Source organism: Brassica napus, chromosome A7, assembly GCF_020379485.1.
Source record: "Brassica napus cultivar Da-Ae chromosome A7, Da-Ae, whole genome shotgun sequence".
Lineage (NCBI taxonomy): Eukaryota > Viridiplantae > Streptophyta > Magnoliopsida > Brassicales > Brassicaceae > Brassica > Brassica napus.
In genome coordinates this window covers 16,868,246-16,888,380 of record NC_063440.1, presented here as the reverse complement: position 1 = coordinate 16,888,380, position 20,135 = coordinate 16,868,246, and the positions used below count along the sequence as shown (strand labels likewise).

At 32.1% G+C, this 20,135-nt stretch overlaps 4 protein-coding genes across 4 annotated transcripts; 1 reads left to right on the top strand and 3 right to left on the bottom strand.

The window, feature by feature from the left end:
• Positions 1 to 222: 222 nt before the first annotated feature.
• Positions 223 to 1,096, top strand: LOC106353683 (50S ribosomal protein L17, chloroplastic). The gene is made up of 2 exons (XM_013793470.3): positions 223 to 510; positions 593 to 1,096. Exons 1-2 carry the CDS (start codon positions 294 to 296, stop codon positions 1,000 to 1,002), a joined length of 627 nt encoding a protein of 208 aa, XP_013648924.1. The 5' UTR covers positions 223 to 293; the 3' UTR covers positions 1,003 to 1,096.
• Positions 1,097 to 1,823: 727 nt separating this feature from the next.
• On the bottom strand, positions 1,824 to 2,969 carry LOC106357014. The gene has a single exon (XM_013796707.3). It carries the CDS (start codon positions 2,835 to 2,837, stop codon positions 2,163 to 2,165), a length of 675 nt encoding a protein of 224 aa, XP_013652161.2. The 5' UTR covers positions 2,838 to 2,969; the 3' UTR covers positions 1,824 to 2,162.
• A 3,022-nt stretch (positions 2,970 to 5,991) lies between these two features.
• On the bottom strand, positions 5,992 to 8,890 carry LOC106353682 (FKBP12-interacting protein of 37 kDa). Its single transcript, XM_013793469.3, has 13 exons — positions 8,426 to 8,890; positions 8,297 to 8,358; positions 7,983 to 8,050; positions 7,860 to 7,896; positions 7,665 to 7,752; positions 7,523 to 7,587; positions 7,375 to 7,452; positions 7,202 to 7,249; positions 7,057 to 7,110; positions 6,726 to 6,887; positions 6,558 to 6,627; positions 6,408 to 6,463; positions 5,992 to 6,311 (listed from the first exon to the last, which is right to left on the bottom strand). The coding sequence occupies exons 1-13, from the start codon at positions 8,496 to 8,498 to the stop codon at positions 6,138 to 6,140; spliced, it is 1,035 nt and encodes a 344-aa protein (XP_013648923.3). The 5' UTR covers positions 8,499 to 8,890; the 3' UTR covers positions 5,992 to 6,137.
• Positions 8,891 to 9,895: 1,005 nt separating this feature from the next.
• LOC106357013 (probable aquaporin NIP5-1) lies at positions 9,896 to 18,364 on the bottom strand. The gene is made up of 4 exons (XM_013796706.3): positions 16,810 to 18,364; positions 13,865 to 14,284; positions 10,562 to 10,623; positions 9,896 to 10,447 (listed from the first exon to the last, which is right to left on the bottom strand). The coding sequence occupies exons 1-4, from the start codon at positions 17,035 to 17,037 to the stop codon at positions 10,252 to 10,254; spliced, it is 906 nt and encodes a 301-aa protein (XP_013652160.1). The 5' UTR covers positions 17,038 to 18,364; the 3' UTR covers positions 9,896 to 10,251.
• Positions 18,365 to 20,135: the final 1,771 nt, after the last annotated feature.

Below are 20,135 nucleotides of genomic sequence, written 5' to 3'. Positions count from 1 at the left end.
AACTGGTAAAAATACAAAATAATTAGATAAATTAATAAGATAATAATTTTCTAAAAATTATATGTAAATATATGGCTTATTAAAAAAATTAAATTATAAAGTTAATACAAAATATAAACATATTGTAAAAATATTACATTACATAGCCCAAACAAATTATAATCTCAAATGCAAATATTATCGGTTTTGGGCCCATTGAGGCCCATAACAATGTCTGATAAACACAGTCCTCCACTATCTTATCCTTTCTAGTTTCTACTCCTCCAATCTTTGCAAGAATCACACTGCCTGTAATGGCGATTCCAATGGCAATGGCCACACCTACAGACTCCGTCACTAGAGTTTGGAGCATGTCTTCTCTCAGATCAGCTCTTCCCTCGTGCCGTTTGCCTTCCTCAACTTCCCGCCGTCCACTCACTCTTCGCCTCCCCGTCTCAGCTCCTTCACCACTCCTCCCATCTTTCTCCGGTCTCTCTCCGGTCAACCCTCTCATCTCAACCGGACTCCCAGGTAACCTCCCCTCCCTTCAGAGATTCGATAAAACCGCTTCAATCGTTTGAATCTCCAAAACGTTTTTTTCTTCTAAACGCAGACTGGAAAAGCTTCGAGAGTGGATTCAAAATCATCGACGGTGGTGGTCGCGTATACGCCATGAGACACGGGAGGAGAGTCCCGAAGCTGAACAGACCACCTGACCAGCGGAAAGCTCTCTTACGTGGACTCACGACGCAGCTCTTGAAGCATGGGAGAATCAAGACGACTCGAGCTAGAGCCAGTGCGATGAGGAAGTTTGTTGATAAGATGATTACTCTCGCTAAAGACGGGTCTCTGCATAAGAGAAGGCAAGCTCTGGGGTACATCTACGAGAAGCAGATTGTTCACGCATTGTTCGCTGAGGTTCCGGATAGGTACGGGGAGAGGAATGGAGGGTATACGAGGATCATTAGAACTCTTCCAAGGAGAGGTGATAATGCTCCTATGGCGTATATTGAGCTTGTTTAAGAGAGGTTGTGTTGTCCCTTTTCGTTATTGCGTAATTGCTTGACTTTTCGCTTTGTAATTGATAGACTTCTTGGTAAATGTGGTTTCGTTCTCATATTGTATGATTAAAGAGTTTGGATGTGAGGAGACGGTTACTGTGAATTTTCTGGTTAAAAATTGATAGGAAAGGGTCTAGAATAGGTGTCGGGTTCGTTATTTACATCTTTGTTACAAGTTTTCAAGTGAGATGTAATGAAAAATGAGTTTTAAAAAGATTTTCAAGTGGATTTAAAAGAAGGATAAAGTTAAGGACAAACAATGGAGAACACAGTCTAGGATAGTTCACTGCTTGGTGCTCATTCACATTCTTGATTCTGAACTTTCATGGAAGGAAAGTCCAGGTTGATCTCGCTATATATCCAAATAGCTACAAAGTATTTCTTGAAGATTCCTATCAACTTTGACTTTTCATGGGATCTTTGGATTTGTTTCCAACACAACTCTTTCCGCACAGTAGATCTTGTACGATGTCACTTAAATCAACAACAAAACGTATCGGTCTGGAGAGTGGAGAGTAAGCCGACAGGGGAGAATCGATGAACCTTTTGTCGGGAAAGCACCCGAAGGTAGATGGACATCACCCACTTGCTTCTCCCCGGTATGCGACTTGCGATTCTTCACAAGAACCTGGCCGACTTAATTGTGAAACTGAGCTGAACATCAATACTCGAGCCGATGCCTTGTAAAGCTGCAGATTGGATCCGAATTCTCGAGTTTCAATGCCAAGGTCAAGGCAATGATAAAGTAAGGATTAGAAGAACGGTGCTGATACAAGAAACCATGCAGCAAGGCACCGTTTGGGGTAACGTTTAAGCTTGGTCATGACAAATTTATTATGTATTATTATTATGGCATTAATCAGATAATTTGCTGTTCTTGGACTTTTTCTCACATGAAAAAAGTTAAGAACATAGACATATGTTACGTTGACACATTGATTGGTAATGACTCAACGTGTTACTTACTGCTTCTGTGCTGCATAATTTGAGATCTGATTAATCTGAACATTGACTATATGAAAATGAGAAAAAGGCAAATGCCTTTTGTTTTTATTTGTTCTATAGCAAATAATACATGGGACCTATAGATTAAGAAAAGTATAGAACTATAGATTAAGGAAACTACAGCTTGGTTGAATACTTACAATGCTGACTCGTAACGTTGCGACTCGAAACAGAGATGGTCACATCGCAGGAAGCAGACGACTTCACTTTAATCTTGAACATGTTGAACACGCTTACTTTCCCCGCGACCTTGACAAAAGCGTTGACCGGGATGGAACCAGACATGACGTCACTGAAAACTTGCGACTCGGATAGTAGTCTATCCGCCATTAACGTCAGCGTTACGTTCATATGCAGCGTTTTCTGCGGCCCGACTTTGTTCGCCGGGAGCGGCGCCTCGCCGACCAACTGGCCTTTGTAGTTAAGCAACGCCGACGTGGAGCCGAAGCTGAAACCGACGCGGTTTGGGTTCTTCAAGGCGAGATGGGCTTGGAGCGTTAGGTTTAGGTTGGCCTTGAGGTTGAGGACGTCGACGGAAGTTCGAAGCCGTTCCACGACGACGGAGTCGACGGTGGCGGTTGGGTTTTTGGGTTTGAAAAGAGTAAGGCCTAAGACGAGGAGAACTATAAAGATGAGGAGGAGGATGAGGAGACTGACGCAGATATAGATTTTGCGGTTGCGTTTTCGACCGCCGCCGTTAGGAGACTGCGTTTCCATGTCAGCGTTTGACTTTGGTGCTTCTGCTGCTAACATGGGTGCTCCTGCCTTCTCCTTTTTATCATCCGAGTTCATTGTGAAGCCGTTCTCTCTCTCTACGCCTTTGTAGTTCTCTGAGCTGTTTTTTGTTTATTTTCTTATTATTTGTTCTTCCAAAAGAAGACTACTTGTTACACGTATTTATACCAATTTTTGGAATAAAATATTTCTACATTTGCCACGGCCTTTATATTTAAATCATTTGCTTACTTACGGCAATAAATTAATAAATGGTGTGAAGGTTTTCAATAGACTTTCTAGAAATCTCATTGATACTTATAAAACTAATCGATTAATAGAGTTCGAATGAAGGGAATGGTAATGCATGTGGTCAATGCCAGAATGCCAAGGTTGGTTATATGTTGAGCAGCGGTGATATGCATAATGCATTGATTAATTAAATAACTACGTGAGAAAACGTGGCTTTGTCATCCTGGGTCCTCGGTCTTAGTGGCGGCGCGTGCGGTTCCAGCCTGCTTCAGGAGTTCGATCTAGGGCTTGCTCCTGACTGCTCTATTCGTGGAGTGGTGCGGTTGGTATCCGTTTGCTTTGTTTCAGGTGCGGTGGTGTGGCGCTTCTCGGCGGTTCTTCCTTCCTGAATAATGTCTCGGCCTTGTCTTGCGGGTGTTCTTCGCCTCGGGTTTCACTGTCTGGCTGGGTTGGCTGCAGCTTAGGAGGTCGTCTACGAGCTGTTCTTGGTTGAACCATATCCTAAAGAGCGGATCATCGGGTATCCCAAATTCTACCGGGTTCTGACTCTCGAATTCACTGGGTTCCTCCTTTTGCGGCAAGTGGTCTGTTCCGATTTTGTCAAGTCGTTTGGTTAGCGGTTCTCTTGTGGTGTTTGTCCCTGTTTTTGACTAGGTAGAGCTTATGTTTAGATGCATTTCAATTCTTCTGCTTCTTGTTTTCTCTGTATTTCTGTCAAAATTGAAAATCTGGTAATAATATTTTTACATTCTTACCAAAAAAAAAAAAAAAAAAAAAAAAAACGTGTATCATTCTATTTATTAGTATTACTATTTTTGTTTTTCAACGAGTGCATTAATTGAATTCTTACAACTATAATTGGAGGAAGAATGGAGATGATAAAATAATAAAAAGATAGAAATCATGGTAATCACATGGCTTGGTATTAGGGTTCTGTCGCTTTTGCTCATTTCGTGTACTAGTTTACATTATGTTCAATGAATAAATCGACCGTCTTTGTCTGGGCCAATTCCTTCATTTACAGGTTAGATTATTCGAATACAGTAAAAACTCTATAAATTAATAACGTTGAAACGATTAAATTTTATTTATTTATAAAATTACAAAATTATTAATTTATAAAAAATATTTTTATAATTTTCTATCTTAAATATATATATATATATTTTTTTTTTTTAAATAAAAAAATATTAATTCTTGTGTATCTACATTAATTAAATTTTTTAAATTCGATATTCATATTATTTTATTATATTATTTGGTGTATATAAAATATATTTTAAATATTTTAAATTTGGTTTTAGATATAATTTACTAAATCTCATCAAAATATATTAAGTTTTAAAATTATATAAAGATAATTCCATTTTAAAGTCAAAACAACAATATAATAGTTTGTTTGTACATATATAAAATGTATATATACATATAAATTATTAATTTATAATTTCAATGGAACCATATATTTACATATAATTTTTATAAAAACATTATTATCTTATTGATGTATATCATATTTTGAACCAGCAAACTTGAAACTGAAGAAATTTATTAATTTATAATGTTTAAAAATTTATCGAATGTTAATTTATAGAGTTTATTACAAGATAAGGACTTCTAGGCCAATGGAGTCGCAGGGTGTTTCACTTCTCCATATTGAATGTAATAGCCTCATGTTGTCAAAAAAAAATTAATAGCTTGATATATATGAACATTAAAGTGTCTAAGAAGACATCACCAATGTTGTGCCACTTTGTTACTGATTTCCAAGATTTAGTACAAATGGTTTAAACCTAGAATAAATGACAAGATTTGCCTGACTTTTACTAATTCATCAATTTTGTATTAGAGTTTATTTTTGTTTCACAGAGAATATCATTTTATATTTTAATTCAGAATTTCAACTAAAACTCAATTTTAACCTTTAATGTATTAATTAGAAAAATATTTTGTTTAAAAATAGAAAAAAATATTTTGTTTAAAAATAGAAAAAATTAATGATATTTTAATATACGTGAAAAAATATTATATGATATTTTTTATAAAATAGAAGGGATATATATTTATATTTCATAAACTTTTGTATACTACTTCAGTTTTCTATTCAAGTCTAAATCAGTTTTTGATAAAATAGTTTAGGATCCATTTAAGTACTAGTATTGATCCCATGTTTCGCATGAAAAAATTATAATACAAATATAATATAGATGGATAATTATAAGTATAAATGTATAGTTGCACATTATTTTAAAGAACATAAGAGAAAAGGAGAAGCAACAATCATTTTTCCAAATTTCAGATTTTTTAAACCATTCTATAAAATGATATATCGAAAAAGACTTAAAAATTGGTTAAAAATTACCTTAAAGAATATATAGAATCATTGAAGAATTCAACTGCTCGCTGCCTATTATTTCTAACAGTCAACAGGATGCGTAGATTGTAAAATAATTTTATTTTTCATGTGTACTGATATATCGAACATTTGGAAGAAACATTGTGTATTGAAAGGACTGGAGTAATATGTAGCTGAGCAGTGCACCACCAAAAGAAGATGAGAGCAGTAGCAGTTCTTTGGGGAATAACTCAAAGCAAACAAGAAACGCTGTGGCTGAAGCTTTGGAAGACATAACTGCTCTATTCTATGATGAAGAACGCAATGAGATATATACAGGAAACAGGCACGGCTTTGTTCATGTGTGGCCAGTTGACTTCACATCACACCATCATCGTTAGCTACTATTACTACTGTATTATTTGGTTTTCTTGAGTTGTGCGTAGTGATCAATCTCTTTTAGCTTAGTAGTAGTGTATTTGAGCAGCAATTTGGGTTGCTGTGAAGCAAATGTGTCTTGCGAGTCAGAAAGAAAGCCTAATGTGTACACTAGTGTAGCATTGTACTTGAACATTTGGGGTTTGACAATTCTATGAGAGACCCTTTGTTACACTTGAAAAAACTCTACATCTTTGCAAGGCTGGATTGTGTGCATCTTATTTGCCTTCGGGCTATCAATGAAAAATCGGAAAAATAAAGGGTAGAAAGCCTCCTAATGGAAACTAATGTTTTCATGCATTTATCAGAAAACTCTTTGAACAATATAAGAGCGTGAATGAATACAATTGCAATTATCTCTCAGATTGTATAGAAGTGAACATCGTTTGGAGAGCCGAGTAGTTTGGATCTTTATCTTCACCATCATCTTTCTTTTCAGCAACATCAGACACAACAACCTCCATCCCTTTCTTTACTCTCTCTAGCTCCTTGTCTTTCTCTTCCAATTTATCTTGCAGTATTATCACCTGCAGAATCATCATCATCACCATCATAAGCTTTGTCTCTTCAAAATCCAATTTCCAACAAAACCAATTAAGAGGATAAAGACAAAGGATCAACACCGTTTCGTTTGATCTCTCAACATCGTTAGTTAGTTCTTCCATGTGTTTGTACAGTCCTGCAATTCCCCACACACAAGAAAAAACAAACGCTCAATCCAAACCCCGTATGTACAAAATCTTTGCTCAACCTAATATCAACATATAACTTACCTTCAAATTGCTTTCTAAGTTCTGCGTTCTGAGACTTCTGCATCGATAGCTTCATTGCTAGTTCATGAATCTACCATCACAGTATACATAGGAAACCATCAATCTTTTCTCACGCTTTCCAAAAAAGTTTCCAGAATGAAAGAACTAGAACAGAACAAGCTTTATTACCTTTCCTTCAGCAGCTTGGTGTCCAATCTCCTCGTTTTCCTCTTGCAGGGTTTTGCACTTTTCCATAAGCATCTTGCCCTTTAAACTCAGAGGGGTAAAAGTAAATGCTGTAAGACTATCCTGTAGTTCCTTGACCTTCTTGTCTTTTTCCTCAACTAGATTCTGTCGTGCAACATAAACAAGATACATGAGGAGCCATCTTTGTGGTCTTTCATAACTCAAATAAAACTTTGTGTAGTTTGGAACTGTCTATGGATTTAAGTTACGACCTAATACATTCTTCTAAGGGTCGATAGTAATGGACGGCAGAAAAAAGAGTAGGTGCACACACCTTCAAACGTGAAAATTCTTCATGAATTGCTGGATCCAGTAACAGCCTCCTCGCCTAATACATAGTTTAAATCAGAATAGTTTAACCACACAATTAGATGCCAAGAAAAAAAGTTCACAATAAACATTTGGGAGAAATGTATTACCTGCATTGACGCCGGCTTGAGCTGAGATTTCAAATCACGAACAGCAGACTAGAAATACAAAAAATCCAAGAGACTATTTAGTGACGTCTTATGACAAAAACATGAAACAGGCAATGAAGGAATCAGACACGAAAGCATGTGAATAGGCAAAATGAGTTTCCTTGAGGTTTTACCTTCAACTCTGCCATTTCCTGTTCCCGTTTCGCATATTGTACAATGTATGAAGCTTCTTTTCTCTTTGCAATTTCCAACTGAAATGTGAAATAAACCATAAGAACCTACAACTGATAAATACACACATCTTTATTACTCAATACCAACCTGTTCTTTCAAAGATCTCTCAGAAGATTTTAGATTTTGGATGTAGTCAATCAAAAATCTAGGCTCTGAAAGAAAAAAAAAAGAAAAAGCGGATTCATTAGAAAATGTCACATATACAAACGGTTGCATGGAGAAGGCTAACCAGGAGATTTTCCAGCAGGTATGAAAGACTCGTTCTGAAACGCTGATTTCCATTTGAGGATCTCTGCTTTTGCTGATTCAAGCTCATTCTGACCGTAAAGATGATGATTGTTAGATACAAAAAAAAAGTGATATCGTGAAAAAAGAAACAGTATAGAAATAAATAGAATATAATAGAGATCATCAACAGCAAAACCTGAGATGAAGCAAGATCATCTTTACAGTTCTGAAGACTGCCAAAGAGATAGTGCAAAAGTGAAGGTTAAGACTACTAAACATTATCTCCTTTCTTTAAACAAAAATTGAGGATAAAAGAAACCTCTCTCGGAGTGACAGGATCATGCCAGTTGCAACACCAGGGGCAGCTTCCTCAGCTTTCGTACGAACCTGAATAGTCATCATAAACAGCATATTTTATAATGCAAACTGAGCTATATAGTGTTTGGAAATGAGACAGCGAGAAAGAAAACGGGTGATCCAATCAAGTAATAACCAGAGAAACTGATACTGTGTTCACTTTTTACAGAGAAAGGCCACGACTTTTGATTATCAAAGCTCAAGAATCACGAGGCAATATATACATTCAGTAACTATATGAAGAATCCAAAACGTTTTAAATGTTGTTGTGATTACCTTTTTGGATCCGAAGATGTCATCTTCATCGTCTTCAAGATCACCGAAACTTCTTTTGCTGCCTGCAACATGATACGGAAGAACAATTAGATAAACGATTCTACTGGAATCGAGTAATGTGAGTGAGACCTGAAGCAGCTCTGGAGGCGTTAGAAGCGGAGAAATCGCCGCCAAAGTCGTCGTCTTGTAAGGAAAACTCCATTAGCGCCAAAATAAGATCTGAGATTTGTGTCAATGACGAATCGGCAGTTGAGAATCTTAGGGCTTAGTTAGTTCCCAGCGGTCTCGCTCTCGATACCAGTTTTTTTTTCTTTTTTTCTTTTTATATTATTAAAGGCCAAAGCATACACAATTGGACATCAAACTTAAAACCCAGCATGACAGTATTTATTTAACTCATTCTAAACCCAAATACAGAGGATTTGATGAACAAAAAAGAGACATCTTGTTTTCCACGTCGTCTCCATTGAGCAAGAAGGGTTGATGGCTTGATGCGTGTCTTCAGTGAATTTTCGCCGGAAACAGACAACGCCGTCGGAACAGTGACTAACTTGAACCTAACCAATATCAGAAATTTTAATTTTATAGTTTTACTTCAGAAGTTCCACCTAATAACAACTTCATTACTTGACATTAAAAGTTTTAGGCCTCGGCATTCGGGGTCCCAATCGAGTTTCGGTTTTGTCCAATTATGTCTTGGTTTTTCGGGTTTATCAAAATCAGCCTCATTTGAATTATATAAAAGTTTGGTTCAGGACCGGTTCGGGTTTTTCGGTTAGCAAAAAGGTTCTTCGTGGTTGTAGCTGGAAAATGTGATGTTACATTTTTAACAAAGAAATACGATTTTGAGGCTTTGAAAAGAAAATGAATTTTTTTTATTTGGAAAGAAAATATATTTAATGTTTTTATAAAATGTTTTGAAATTCTGGTAAAAATGTAATTTATAATTTTGCCAAAATATGACTTTATTTTTCCGGCGAAAATATGATTTTGTAATTTTAGCTATGTAATGTGATTATAAATGATTTAGAAAATTTGGTAGAAAATACAACTTTGTGGTATTGGCAAAAAATGTTTTATAGTTATGATGGTAAACCATGATTTTGCATGTTTGACATAAAATATGAATTTATGGTTTTGAAGAATATAAATTTAAAATTTTTGACAGAAAACCTAAAATTTTAGAGGTGTACAAAGCAATATTACATTTTTGATAAAAAAAATTTTCAGTTGTACAAATGTGATTTTGCAGAAAATATGATTTTAGATTTTTTTGTTGTGTTTGAAATAATTGTAATATTTATTTAATATAAATTTATCCTTCTAAGATTTACATTTCTCCATTTGATAAAGGTTCAGTTATATTCATTTCTCGTATTAGACGAGCGTTCACCCAACATTTGAAAATAAACAAACATGCTTCCTGTGAGAATATAAGCTTAAACATTCAAAATTTAACTGGGTTATGAAAAATATATAAAGGGACATGGTCATTCGAACTTAAAATTAACCGGTGATAAATAGAATGATTTAACCTTTTATATATTATTTTTATGCCAATTAAACTTTCGATGTTTATATTCTCACAAATTCCAAAAATATTCTTAGTTTTCATTCACGCTTTTGCGTCTAGATCGATACTTTGCAAAATATCTGACATCATCAATCGATGCTGTAACTATATACAACATCAAACCAATGGAGAAACCCACACCAAACAAAGTGTATTATCACACAAGACACAATTTAACAATGACGAGACGAGTTCGCAATTGACAAACCGATGCTATGCACACATAGAGCGTGGACTTGTAGTCACATCGCCTTTTATTCTTTTCTTTTTTTTCATCGCCTTTTATTCTTCACACAAGCTTCCAAAGCTTTTCATATCATTACATTATCATAAATTATACAGTAACAGTAACAAGCAGAAGACTTGTGGACAAGTCTCTCACTTAACGGCGGAAGCTTCTAACCTGGCGTGGGGGATCCGACACGTTATCGTTAAGCTTGACACCTGTGTAGACGGCTGCTCCAGATATGGCACCAAGTGTAGGAGCTACCATATAAACCCAAAGTGACCTATAGTTTCCTGATGCAAGGGCTGGTCCTAGAGTCCTAACGGGATTCATAGATGCACCACTCGATGGCCTATAAAATTTTCAAATGTTTAAGAAACATTTTGGTTTAAAAGTTACAAAAAAAACATTTGGGTTCCATGATTCTGGAAAACATGAAGCTTAAGTTCCTTTGATTTAGACTTACCCTGCGACAAGATTGTTGAGCATGACAGTTGCTCCAACAGCTATACCGGCCAATTCTCCAACCTACGCATCAAACCCAATCAAGAAAAGAGAATACAATTGGAATTAGCTACTTAAATGACGATCACTGTCTAATATAAATAGGCATATATCGATTTCAATTCTATTTTAGTTAATGATTACGTTTACATCTATATTATTAAAACTGAAGTACACTTTAGTAATGTTTGGAAACATGAATAGTACTATAACTGAAAATTGTTTGGAAACGAAGATAGCAGTACTACATTAATTGTATTTCCATATTTCACTCATATTAATTATATTGTCTTAACAATATTTCACATCATTAATTATATTACCATAATAATAATAGTGTAGATTTTATTTAGTAGTTAATCAATATTAGTTTTGTGTCAATTATAAAATCAAAAAAGTAAAATAACTGAGTTTTGTATAAGGTTAAGCGTTTGTTTTAATTTGTTTTACTATAACATTTTTTTTTTCAATCAGTGAAAAATTACGTAGCCAAAAACATAATTCAAAAACATGTTTAGTGAATAAAATCATAACTTAAATCAAAATAATAAAAATGAATTACATTCATTGTCACTTAATTTTTCACTCAATATAATTGCTTACTAAATAAAAAAAACTCTTTTAGTTTCACTTAATTTAGCAAAACACATAAAAAATATCATTTATATTAGTTTATAAAATCAGTTAGGCATGAACACTAAATATCCACTTAGGTACGAGTCGTTCCTTTCGGGTATCGTTTTATTTTGTTTTAAAATTACTCACTCCTTGAATATTATAAATTTATGTGTAGGTTTTGAGTTGAATCCTTTTGAGTCTGGATGAGTTTGGTTCTGATGTATATGACCCTAAAATATCTAAATAACCAATGTATTTGAAACGGGTTTGGATATTTGTACCAAAAATAACCATATTATCTGATTCGATCCGGATCTTTTGAATACAATTAGTTATATTACGACATATCTAAAATATAAAACACTAATTATGAAAAACAAATATTAATGTATAAAAATATAAGTATAGTTTTATTTTAGTAATTTCATTAATTATATTACTTTAACAATATATCACATCATTAATTATATTTACCGTAAAAGTAATAATGTAGATTTTTATTTATTAGTTAATCAATATTAACTTTGTGCAATTATAAAAAAAAATAAAAATGTAAGATAACCGAGTTTTGCATATGGTTAATAGTTTGGTTTAATATGTTTTACTAAAACTTTCTTTTGTCTTAGTTCCAATTGGTGAAAAATTACATAGCAAAACACATAATTCAAAGGCATAGTTTATATGAACAAGATAATAATTTAAATCAAAATAATTAAAAAGTATTACATTTATTATCACTTAATGTTTCACTTCATATAACTATTTTATTAAATAAAAAATTCTTTCTATTTTTCTTATTTTTGCCAAATATATAGAAAGAGTTTCCTTTTTAATCTATTTGCAAAATCAGTTAAGTATGGACATTCGGATACTCATTGAGGTACAAGTTGTTTCTTTCGGGATTAATTTTTTTGGATTTTTAAATTAGGCGCCACTTGGATATTATAAATTTATGTATGATGCTTGAGTTGGATCCTCTCGGGTCTGAATGATTTTGATTTTGATGTGTAGAAATATAAAAATATTTAATTAACCAATGTATCTGAAAAGAGTGTATATTTGTACCAAAAATAATCTTATTACCCGATTCAATCCAAATATTTTGAATACAATTAGTTATACGACGACACATCTTAAATATATAACACTAATGATAAAATAACAAATAATTTATAAAAGTGTAAAAATTAACACCCGCACGGACGTGCGGGTCAATCTCTAGTGTTCTAATTAAACTTAAGCGAGGGCTCCGGTAATATTCTTTTTTTTTTCGCTCAAGATAATAATCTTTTTTCCTACAAGGTTTTCTAGGATGTGTCTAGAAATCGGACTTTTTTTTTTTGTTTAAATGTGATTTTTTACAACATAGATATAAGTTGGATACACAATTTTCATCTTGGCAGCTAATGGTCAGAGACCGTCTCCTATTATAATATTTTGTTTCTTATAAATATAACCACGGCTTTGAATGTTGTTCGTAAATAGTCAAGAAACCGCTAAGCGGTGGGCAATTGATGACCCAACACAACATATCTATACTATTAAAGCAGGATCCTATTGTCATAATTACCTTAGGGGCATGTTTCCTTCACTAACATTGCATGTTTCATTAAGGGCAATTAAGTAATATTAATAACAAATCTATATTGGGTCATTATTTTTGGATCCAGCCCAAATCAAATCTCTCTTGGGCCATTTGGGCCTATTAAAAAATCAGATTCAATTCTCACCTTTTTTTTTCCTTTGGGCCATTGAGTCCAAGTTCAAATAATTTTTTTTCAACTATTCTTAATTATTATTTTTTCTTTTCTTAATATAATTTAAGCATTCATAAAAATAATTGAATTTTTTTATCGAAAAGTATAAATCTTTATTAAAAGTATATAATTTTTTAATTAAAATATTAATCCCATAATAAAATTAATTTATCAGAGTTATACCAACTTAATTCATTAAAAAATAAAGTTTATTTTTTTTTAACATAAATAGTCATTTAAAATGAAATCGATAAATAAAGATAAAATTTTTAAGTCTTTTATAAAATAAAACACAAATATAGGAAAATATGACATTTACTAAATATTTGTCAACTGAAAAAATAATAATAATAAACCCGCGCTTTCAAAGCGCGGGTCAAAATCTAGTAAAACGTTCAATCAGAGTCCTATTTTACTATCTAGAGGATAAAATATTGTACAATTTAATATACTATAATATATAAATATTAATTTTATAATATTTTATTATCATAAAAATTTAAAACAGAACATATTTAAAACTATAATTGATAACATGAGAATTTTATATTATATTAATATTCTAATTTTTAGACGGTTTAAAAACTATTTTCCATTATGTAGTGCTTGGCTGCTCAAAATTTTTTTTACAACACTGGTTTTAGTAAAAGATTTTGTAATTTGTAGTCTTGTAGTCTTGTAGAGACAAAAAACAAAAGGACATTAGTAAAAAAGAGTTGCGGATACATTCCTTCGTTCGTTTTAAACCAAAAATGAAATTTTAAGAATAATTGTAATAATTACTTGAAAAAAATATAATTATAATATGTTTTTTTTTCCTTTTGGTGCAAGTGTTAAGAATATATAATATGTTTGTCCATATATAGAATCGAGAAGAGAAAGAGACTTACGGCACGGGTATCGGTGGCAACGGCAGTAATAACAAAGAGGAGAATGAAACTGATGATAAACTCAAGAGCAAAGGCTTGTCCAACACTAACAGAAGGAACAGTCACACCTCCTGACATGAAAGGATGGAAAACTGCTTTGAGTGCGAATGAAGCGCAAATGGAAGCTGAGACTTGGGCCGCTATGTAAGCAGGTACTTGGGCCCAAGGAAAGTGTCTTAGAGCTGCGAATGCTATGGTCATTGATGGATTTAAGTGAGCCCCTGATATGTGACCAGTTGAGAGAATTATGATCATCACTGCGAGTCCTGCGCATGCTGCGTTACCGATTAGGGTTTCAGCTCCGTCGTATTTCTGGTTCACGATTGGACCGGCTGTCGCGGTGAATATCAAGATGAATGTTCCCACGAACTCGGCCCCGAGCTGTAACACACACACAGGTACAAATTAGCCATCATCAAGTGACCAGAGGGAACATAGGTAAGACCGTTAAAGGGATAGATCATAGACGTTTTCTGTGTAACAAGGAAAATAAGTGTTTTCATGAGAATGAAGATTGTTATTCTATATCGTTTATTCGTTTTGCTCCTGACTGGTCCGGTTGCAGTTGGGTGAGGGATGAACGTGGGTGATTGTGGTTTCTAATGGTAATAAACGATTTGTATGACTGGTAAAACAGTTAAAAATTGGTGCGTTTATAAAATATTTGTGACTCTTTAATTATGAGATATTGCAGCGGTTTAATAAAAAATTATCAAAATTAACAAATTATAGCATTATAAAATAATCAAAAACATACTATTATGATTAATTGTAATAATAATTATTAAATAAAATTAATAACAATATTACATTATTTATTTATTTTTGTAGTTTAAATGAAAGTTATCATGTTAATAAGATTTGCTTCAAAGATTTATATTAGAATGTTTATATATATATATATATATATTAAAATGTAAAATGTGTATATATATATATATATATATATATATATATATACTTTAAAATTAAAATATTTTTATATTTATTTATCCATCCGCAACCGCAAATACTAGCAATAATCAATTTTTGATTTTAAGAAGTTTAGAACCGTTTGAAACAAATTACAGTATTTTTGTGATTGTCGTAAAACTTGGATAATCATTAAACAACTGCAAAAACTACACTAGTAGATGGTAGCAAAAAAAAAACAGCCAGACCCTTAATCCAAGACAACTAGTATGTACTATAGTCAGAGCCGGTCTTTGTTTTATTGAGAAAACATAGTCAGAGCCGGTCTTTTGTTTTGTTGGAAAAAAAACAATAAAAAACAGAGAGAGAGAGCAACAAGATGTACAACCAAAGCTTGGCCAATATTATCACAGCAATAGCGACATCAGTCCTATATTTTCTCAAATGATCTCATTCACGTTCAAAATTAATTTCACCACTTTAAACTGTTTTTCTATATAATTTTTTTATCAACTAATTTAGGTACATCACCAATCAAGCTCGAACATATGATATTTTGTTATAAACAGATCCAATCAAAAAATTAAATGCAAGAAAAATGGTTTTAACAAAAAAAAAGATCTTTTTCGTTTGTTTTTTTAGATCCTTAAATTGTCTCTCATCACTACTACCACTTTCACATCATATATAACTTCCAATGACGCAAAGTTTTTTTTTTTACAAAACTTTCTAGATCTAAAGATTAATCGTAAAAAGATCCATAAAAATTCGAGTTTTCTTACCATTTAAGGTGTCTATGAACGACTAAGGGGAATATAAATTAAATGGTATCATCCTCAATAACTTATTCTTTTTCTATTTGCCTTTCCCTTTCTTCTCCATGTTTCATATTCTCGATAAAAAGTATCTCTGTTTTTCAATGCATCAACGAAAATCAATACAGGTTTGTGACTATCTATTTATGTTCGTTTTTCTATTTTGCTTGAATCAAATATCATTTCATTCGTTTAGCGTGATTTAGATAGAAGATGTCACTTATATATACTGGTGTTTTAATGTTTATTTCTTCAAAGAAAAAACAGGAAAATCAAAGCAGTGTTTGCAAATAAGGTAAAAATAAATAGATTCACTCTACTGTAGAAAAACTGGCTATTTACAAATCATCTTTTATTGCTTTGTCAATCAAAAAAATTAAATTTATTGAAGGTTTATAGACTGTTTGCATGTTTTGAAAATGTTTCTAAACGAAATGAGTAAACAGGTGATTAGATTAGTACACTGTTAACCTGAAAATGTAATGTTATTATATTTTAATTTAGAAAATTCTTTATCCGTACGCAGTACGGACCCAAACACTAGTAAATTTATAGTCCACTCCTAGTGTGACGTAACCCCGTATGATGTTTTCAATATAAATAATAGGTTAAAAGGTTAAACCGGTATGGTATTAATCGAAAATGATTGCAAGAAAATTATTGACATCCTCAACGGGAAAATCCTACACTTTGCTGCATATAATTGATGTTTTCAGGAGCTTACAAAAATTTAAAAAGGACGCAAATAAAATTGCAGACAAATTGGCAATATCTATGTTACCGAATATTCTATGTACCAACTTTATTCACAAATCTTCTGCATGAAAATTATGTACTTTCAAGGTTAAAAAATAGGTTTTGGTAACTAGAATTTTAATTTTCAGAGGTTACGAATTTTTTTCTTTTTTGATAAAGAACTTACGAAAACTATTCAACACATAAATGCAAGATCGAATTGTGACTTCGTCAGTATACCTATATTACATAGATTTGTATTAATTAATAATGTCTCGATCTCAATATTATCTTTTACCAAATGACCTAATTATTCATTATTTATCCATAGTGTATTCCAAGGTTTTCACACAAAAAAGGTTTTCACACAAAAAAAGGTTTTCACATAATCAGAACAAAATATTGGTATATTTTCCTTAAAAAGAAAAAAAGAGAGTCACGTACCTTGCGAGTAAGGGAGACACCAGGAGAGGGAATATCGGTGAAGCACGTGTCGTGTTGACCCCAAGGGTTTCCCATCATCGGCAAGCATTTGCATGGAGGTATCGGTTTCCGATGATCGAACGACACTGAATCAACTCTCATCCCCGTGATCAACGGTCCTCTCGGGGTTCCTGGCTTCGGCGGAGCGGTCACCGCCACCGCACCCATTTCAGCCTCCGGCGGAGACATCCTAACCTTTTCGGGTAGTTTTTTTATTTATTTTATTTTGAAGAAAATACTTTTTTTGTTTTTTTTTTTGTAGGAGGAAGATAAATTTAATAGAGACGAATTTTACATGATTTGACGTTTATAAATTTGGGTTTACACTTGTTGCTTCAAGTTTTGCCAGTACTAGTTTCACCAAACACAAATTAAAACCAGAGACACAAATGAATGAAAACTTATCTATCGATTAAAATCTTTTTTATAATTAAGGAGAAGAAAATGGATCTGGGACGTTAATTTACATGCTTGTAAGGATTTTTATAAAGCTGTTAATTACTACGTAAGAAGAAGAATATGAACGAAGAAGATAGCCACCTCACAAAACCAAAATCAAAAACCGAGTCTTAATTATAAAAAACAAAGGCAACGGAAACATATGTATGCGTACGTTAGCACTGAACAAAGACTAATCCTCGAATCTATTGTTCTGAAAGAAAAAAGAGAGAGAGGGAGAGAGATGTCGGATGAAAGGTTTGGTTGATGCTCGAGCTTAAGTTATATTTATAGGGTTAATTTCATAAATATACATATTGAGAAAAGAAATGTAGAAAGTGACAATGTATTATTTACACGGTAAGATGTGATATTTGGCCAGAAAAACAGAATTTTTGTTAACTTTTTGCGCAAGTGATCGTGAACACGTATTGAAATAAGATGACACACATTCCATTCTTTTGAATTTAACATAGACATTTTATATAAAAATTTATAAAATAGAATAGTATGTTAAACAATAATAGAATAAAATAAATAATTTATATTTATAGCATTGATATATCAATGAACATGAAGAGGAAAGAGGAGGAGTGAAGAGGATGGAAGAAAAATAGGAAGAGGAGAAAAAAGTAGGAGAGGAGAAAGAGACAGAAGAAATGAGGAGGAGAAATAAGAGGAAGCAATAGAGCAAAGGAAGAGAGAAGAAAGCGTATGAGGAGAAGGAAGGAGGTTGAGGAGGAAAAAGAAGAGGGAGGACGATGAGCAGGAGAGGGCAAAAAAGGATACAGAAAAAGATGATGAGAAGGGGAGGAAAGAGAAGGAGATGGAAGAAGAGGAGGAGGAAGGCGGAGGGGGAAAGAAGCGAGAGGAAGAAGAAGGAAATAACATACTATACTGTTTTTATAAATTAGAATTGGTATATTATAATACTTACAATATATTAGAAATGAACCTATTTTTGCATTAGATCTAGAACCTTGTAATTTTGTCTTTATAAAATCTAAACTAGTCAATTAATATTAAATGTATTTAACTATTACTATTAACATGAATCCTCATATCCATTATATTTGTATAATTCAAAAAATATAGTATAGTATATGACAAACTATTGATTCATCTTTTTATTTTTTGAAATATATATCTGTTTAAAAAGACAAATTATAACATATGTGAAAAATGTAAATAATATTTTAAATAAAATAAATTGCTTATATAAATTATGTCATAAAGATTAAAGGTAACTAAATCAGTAAATAGAGATGTGCTGAAATTTTTATTAACAATTTATAAAACAAAATCAAGATTGAGAGATGAGAGTTGAGAGAAAACCAAATTACACATGTTTTCCTTCCAACAAAATAAGGCTATTTTCGTCAATCTACTCATATAATATATAACACTAAGTGTATTCTTACACCATGTACATCAATAAATTTTATGATTTAATTAAACATAAAATTAAGAAAAAATAAATAGTTTTGTTTATAAATTATATTTAAGAATATATATATGTTTAAAATTATAATCTTAGATAGATTTTTCTATGTATTTCTTTTTGTTAAAATGTATTAACTCAACTTGTATAAAATTAAAAAAAAATTGATATAAAATTATATAATTATTAAAAATTAAAACTAAACCGTATTTCTAAAATTTTATACATATACAAAATAAACTAATGATATTACGATTAAAAATTTATAATTTTTCAAAAAAATTAGAAATTGTTGAAGATTTTTTAGTAATAAAAATGTATAATTATAAAAATAGAATTATAATATTTTAAAATTTGTTAAAATATTTTTATATTATTATTATCTTATTTAATGTCATATTTGAATATATTTACTTTAATAATGACGTATAAATTATTACTATATTTTTATACTGTTTGAGTCTCATTTTGAGGTTTTTGAGTTAATGTCAAACCATGCCTAGCATTTACTTTCTACATGCCTAATCAACTCAAGTGGATCCTTTGAATTCTTTGGAACAGTTAGTCGTCACAAATTTTCTATAAATACCAAATAACCTATGGATAATGATTTTTATCTAGTTCTGGATCTTAAATTTCGTTCTTTTTCCATAACAAATAATCCAAATTGGTATACATGTTCTCTCACGCAGTTAAACGCTTGTGAAAGATAACATTTATAATACTGGAAAAGTCGTTGAAGAATGCAAATTCAAGATAATACTTAATTGTGTATTTAATGTACGTAAGATCTTGTTCTTAGTGTAAACACAAATTTGTGTAATAGTGAATCCAAATAAACCAATTACGTTTATTTTGAAAAACATTAGAAATAAAGAAACAAAATCAAATTATCCGTTATTATTTATCCTTTTTTGAAATACGGACTTATAAAGTAAATAATTAGAAAACGATTCATTGAATAACTATCTCCATATATACTCTTTGTGTTTTTGTGCATTAAACTACTTAATAACGACAAAATTAATAAACATGTTTCTATAGTTGATTGTATGTGACTATAATAGTATAGCTGGTGAAATGTTAATTGATAGTATGTAATATATAGCTGGTGAAACGTCAATTGATAGTATATTAGTATGTAATATAAGTATATATACTAACAAGTGTCAAGTGAAATATATTTTTTATCTCTCTCCTCTCACTTAAATACAAACTCTATATCTGAAATTTTAGGCGGTCGGTGGCTCTCTTTTTCGCTGCCAGTCTCCCTTCCGTTTTTATACTTTGTTTTCCGCACTAATATCTCCTGCTTTCGATATGTGTGCTTCTCTGAGTTGATGAGATTTTGAACCTTTCAGTGTTAGATGTGAGGCCTCGCTGGAGTAGCGGCGAGTTTTTCGGTGAG

What these genes read in the sequence shown, in the direction of transcription:
- LOC106353683 (XM_013793470.3), top strand. Translation starts at nt 294, where the DNA reads ATGGCGATTCCAATGGCAATGGCCACACCTACAGACTCCGTCACTAGA. An exon ending in CATCTCAACCGGACTCCCAG is followed by an intron (nt 511 to 592) that starts GTAACCTCCCCT and finishes TTCTAAACGCAG; the next exon opens with ACTGGAAAAGCTTCGAGAGT.
- LOC106357014 (XM_013796707.3), bottom strand. Translation starts at nt 2,837, where the DNA reads ATGAACTCGGATGATAAAAAGGAGAAGGCAGGAGCACCCATGTTAGCA.
- LOC106353682 (XM_013793469.3), bottom strand. Translation starts at nt 8,498, where the DNA reads ATGGAGTTTTCCTTACAAGACGACGACTTTGGCGGCGATTTCTCCGCT. An exon ending in CGCCTCCAGAGCTGCTTCAG is followed by an intron (nt 8,359 to 8,425) that starts GTCTCACTCACA and finishes ATCATGTTGCAG; the next exon opens with GCAGCAAAAGAAGTTTCGGT. An exon ending in AGGAAATGGCAGAGTTGAAG is followed by an intron (nt 7,250 to 7,374) that starts GTAAAACCTCAA and finishes TTGTATTTCTAG; the next exon opens with TCTGCTGTTCGTGATTTGAA.
- LOC106357013 (XM_013796706.3), bottom strand. Translation starts at nt 17,037, where the DNA reads ATGTCTCCGCCGGAGGCTGAAATGGGTGCGGTGGCGGTGACCGCTCCG. An exon ending in GTGTCTCCCTTACTCGCAAG is followed by an intron (nt 14,285 to 16,809) that starts GTACGTGACTCT and finishes TGTGTGTTACAG; the next exon opens with CTCGGGGCCGAGTTCGTGGG. An exon ending in TTGCCACCGATACCCGTGCC is followed by an intron (nt 10,624 to 13,864) that starts GTAAGTCTCTTT and finishes TTTGATGCGTAG; the next exon opens with GTTGGAGAATTGGCCGGTAT.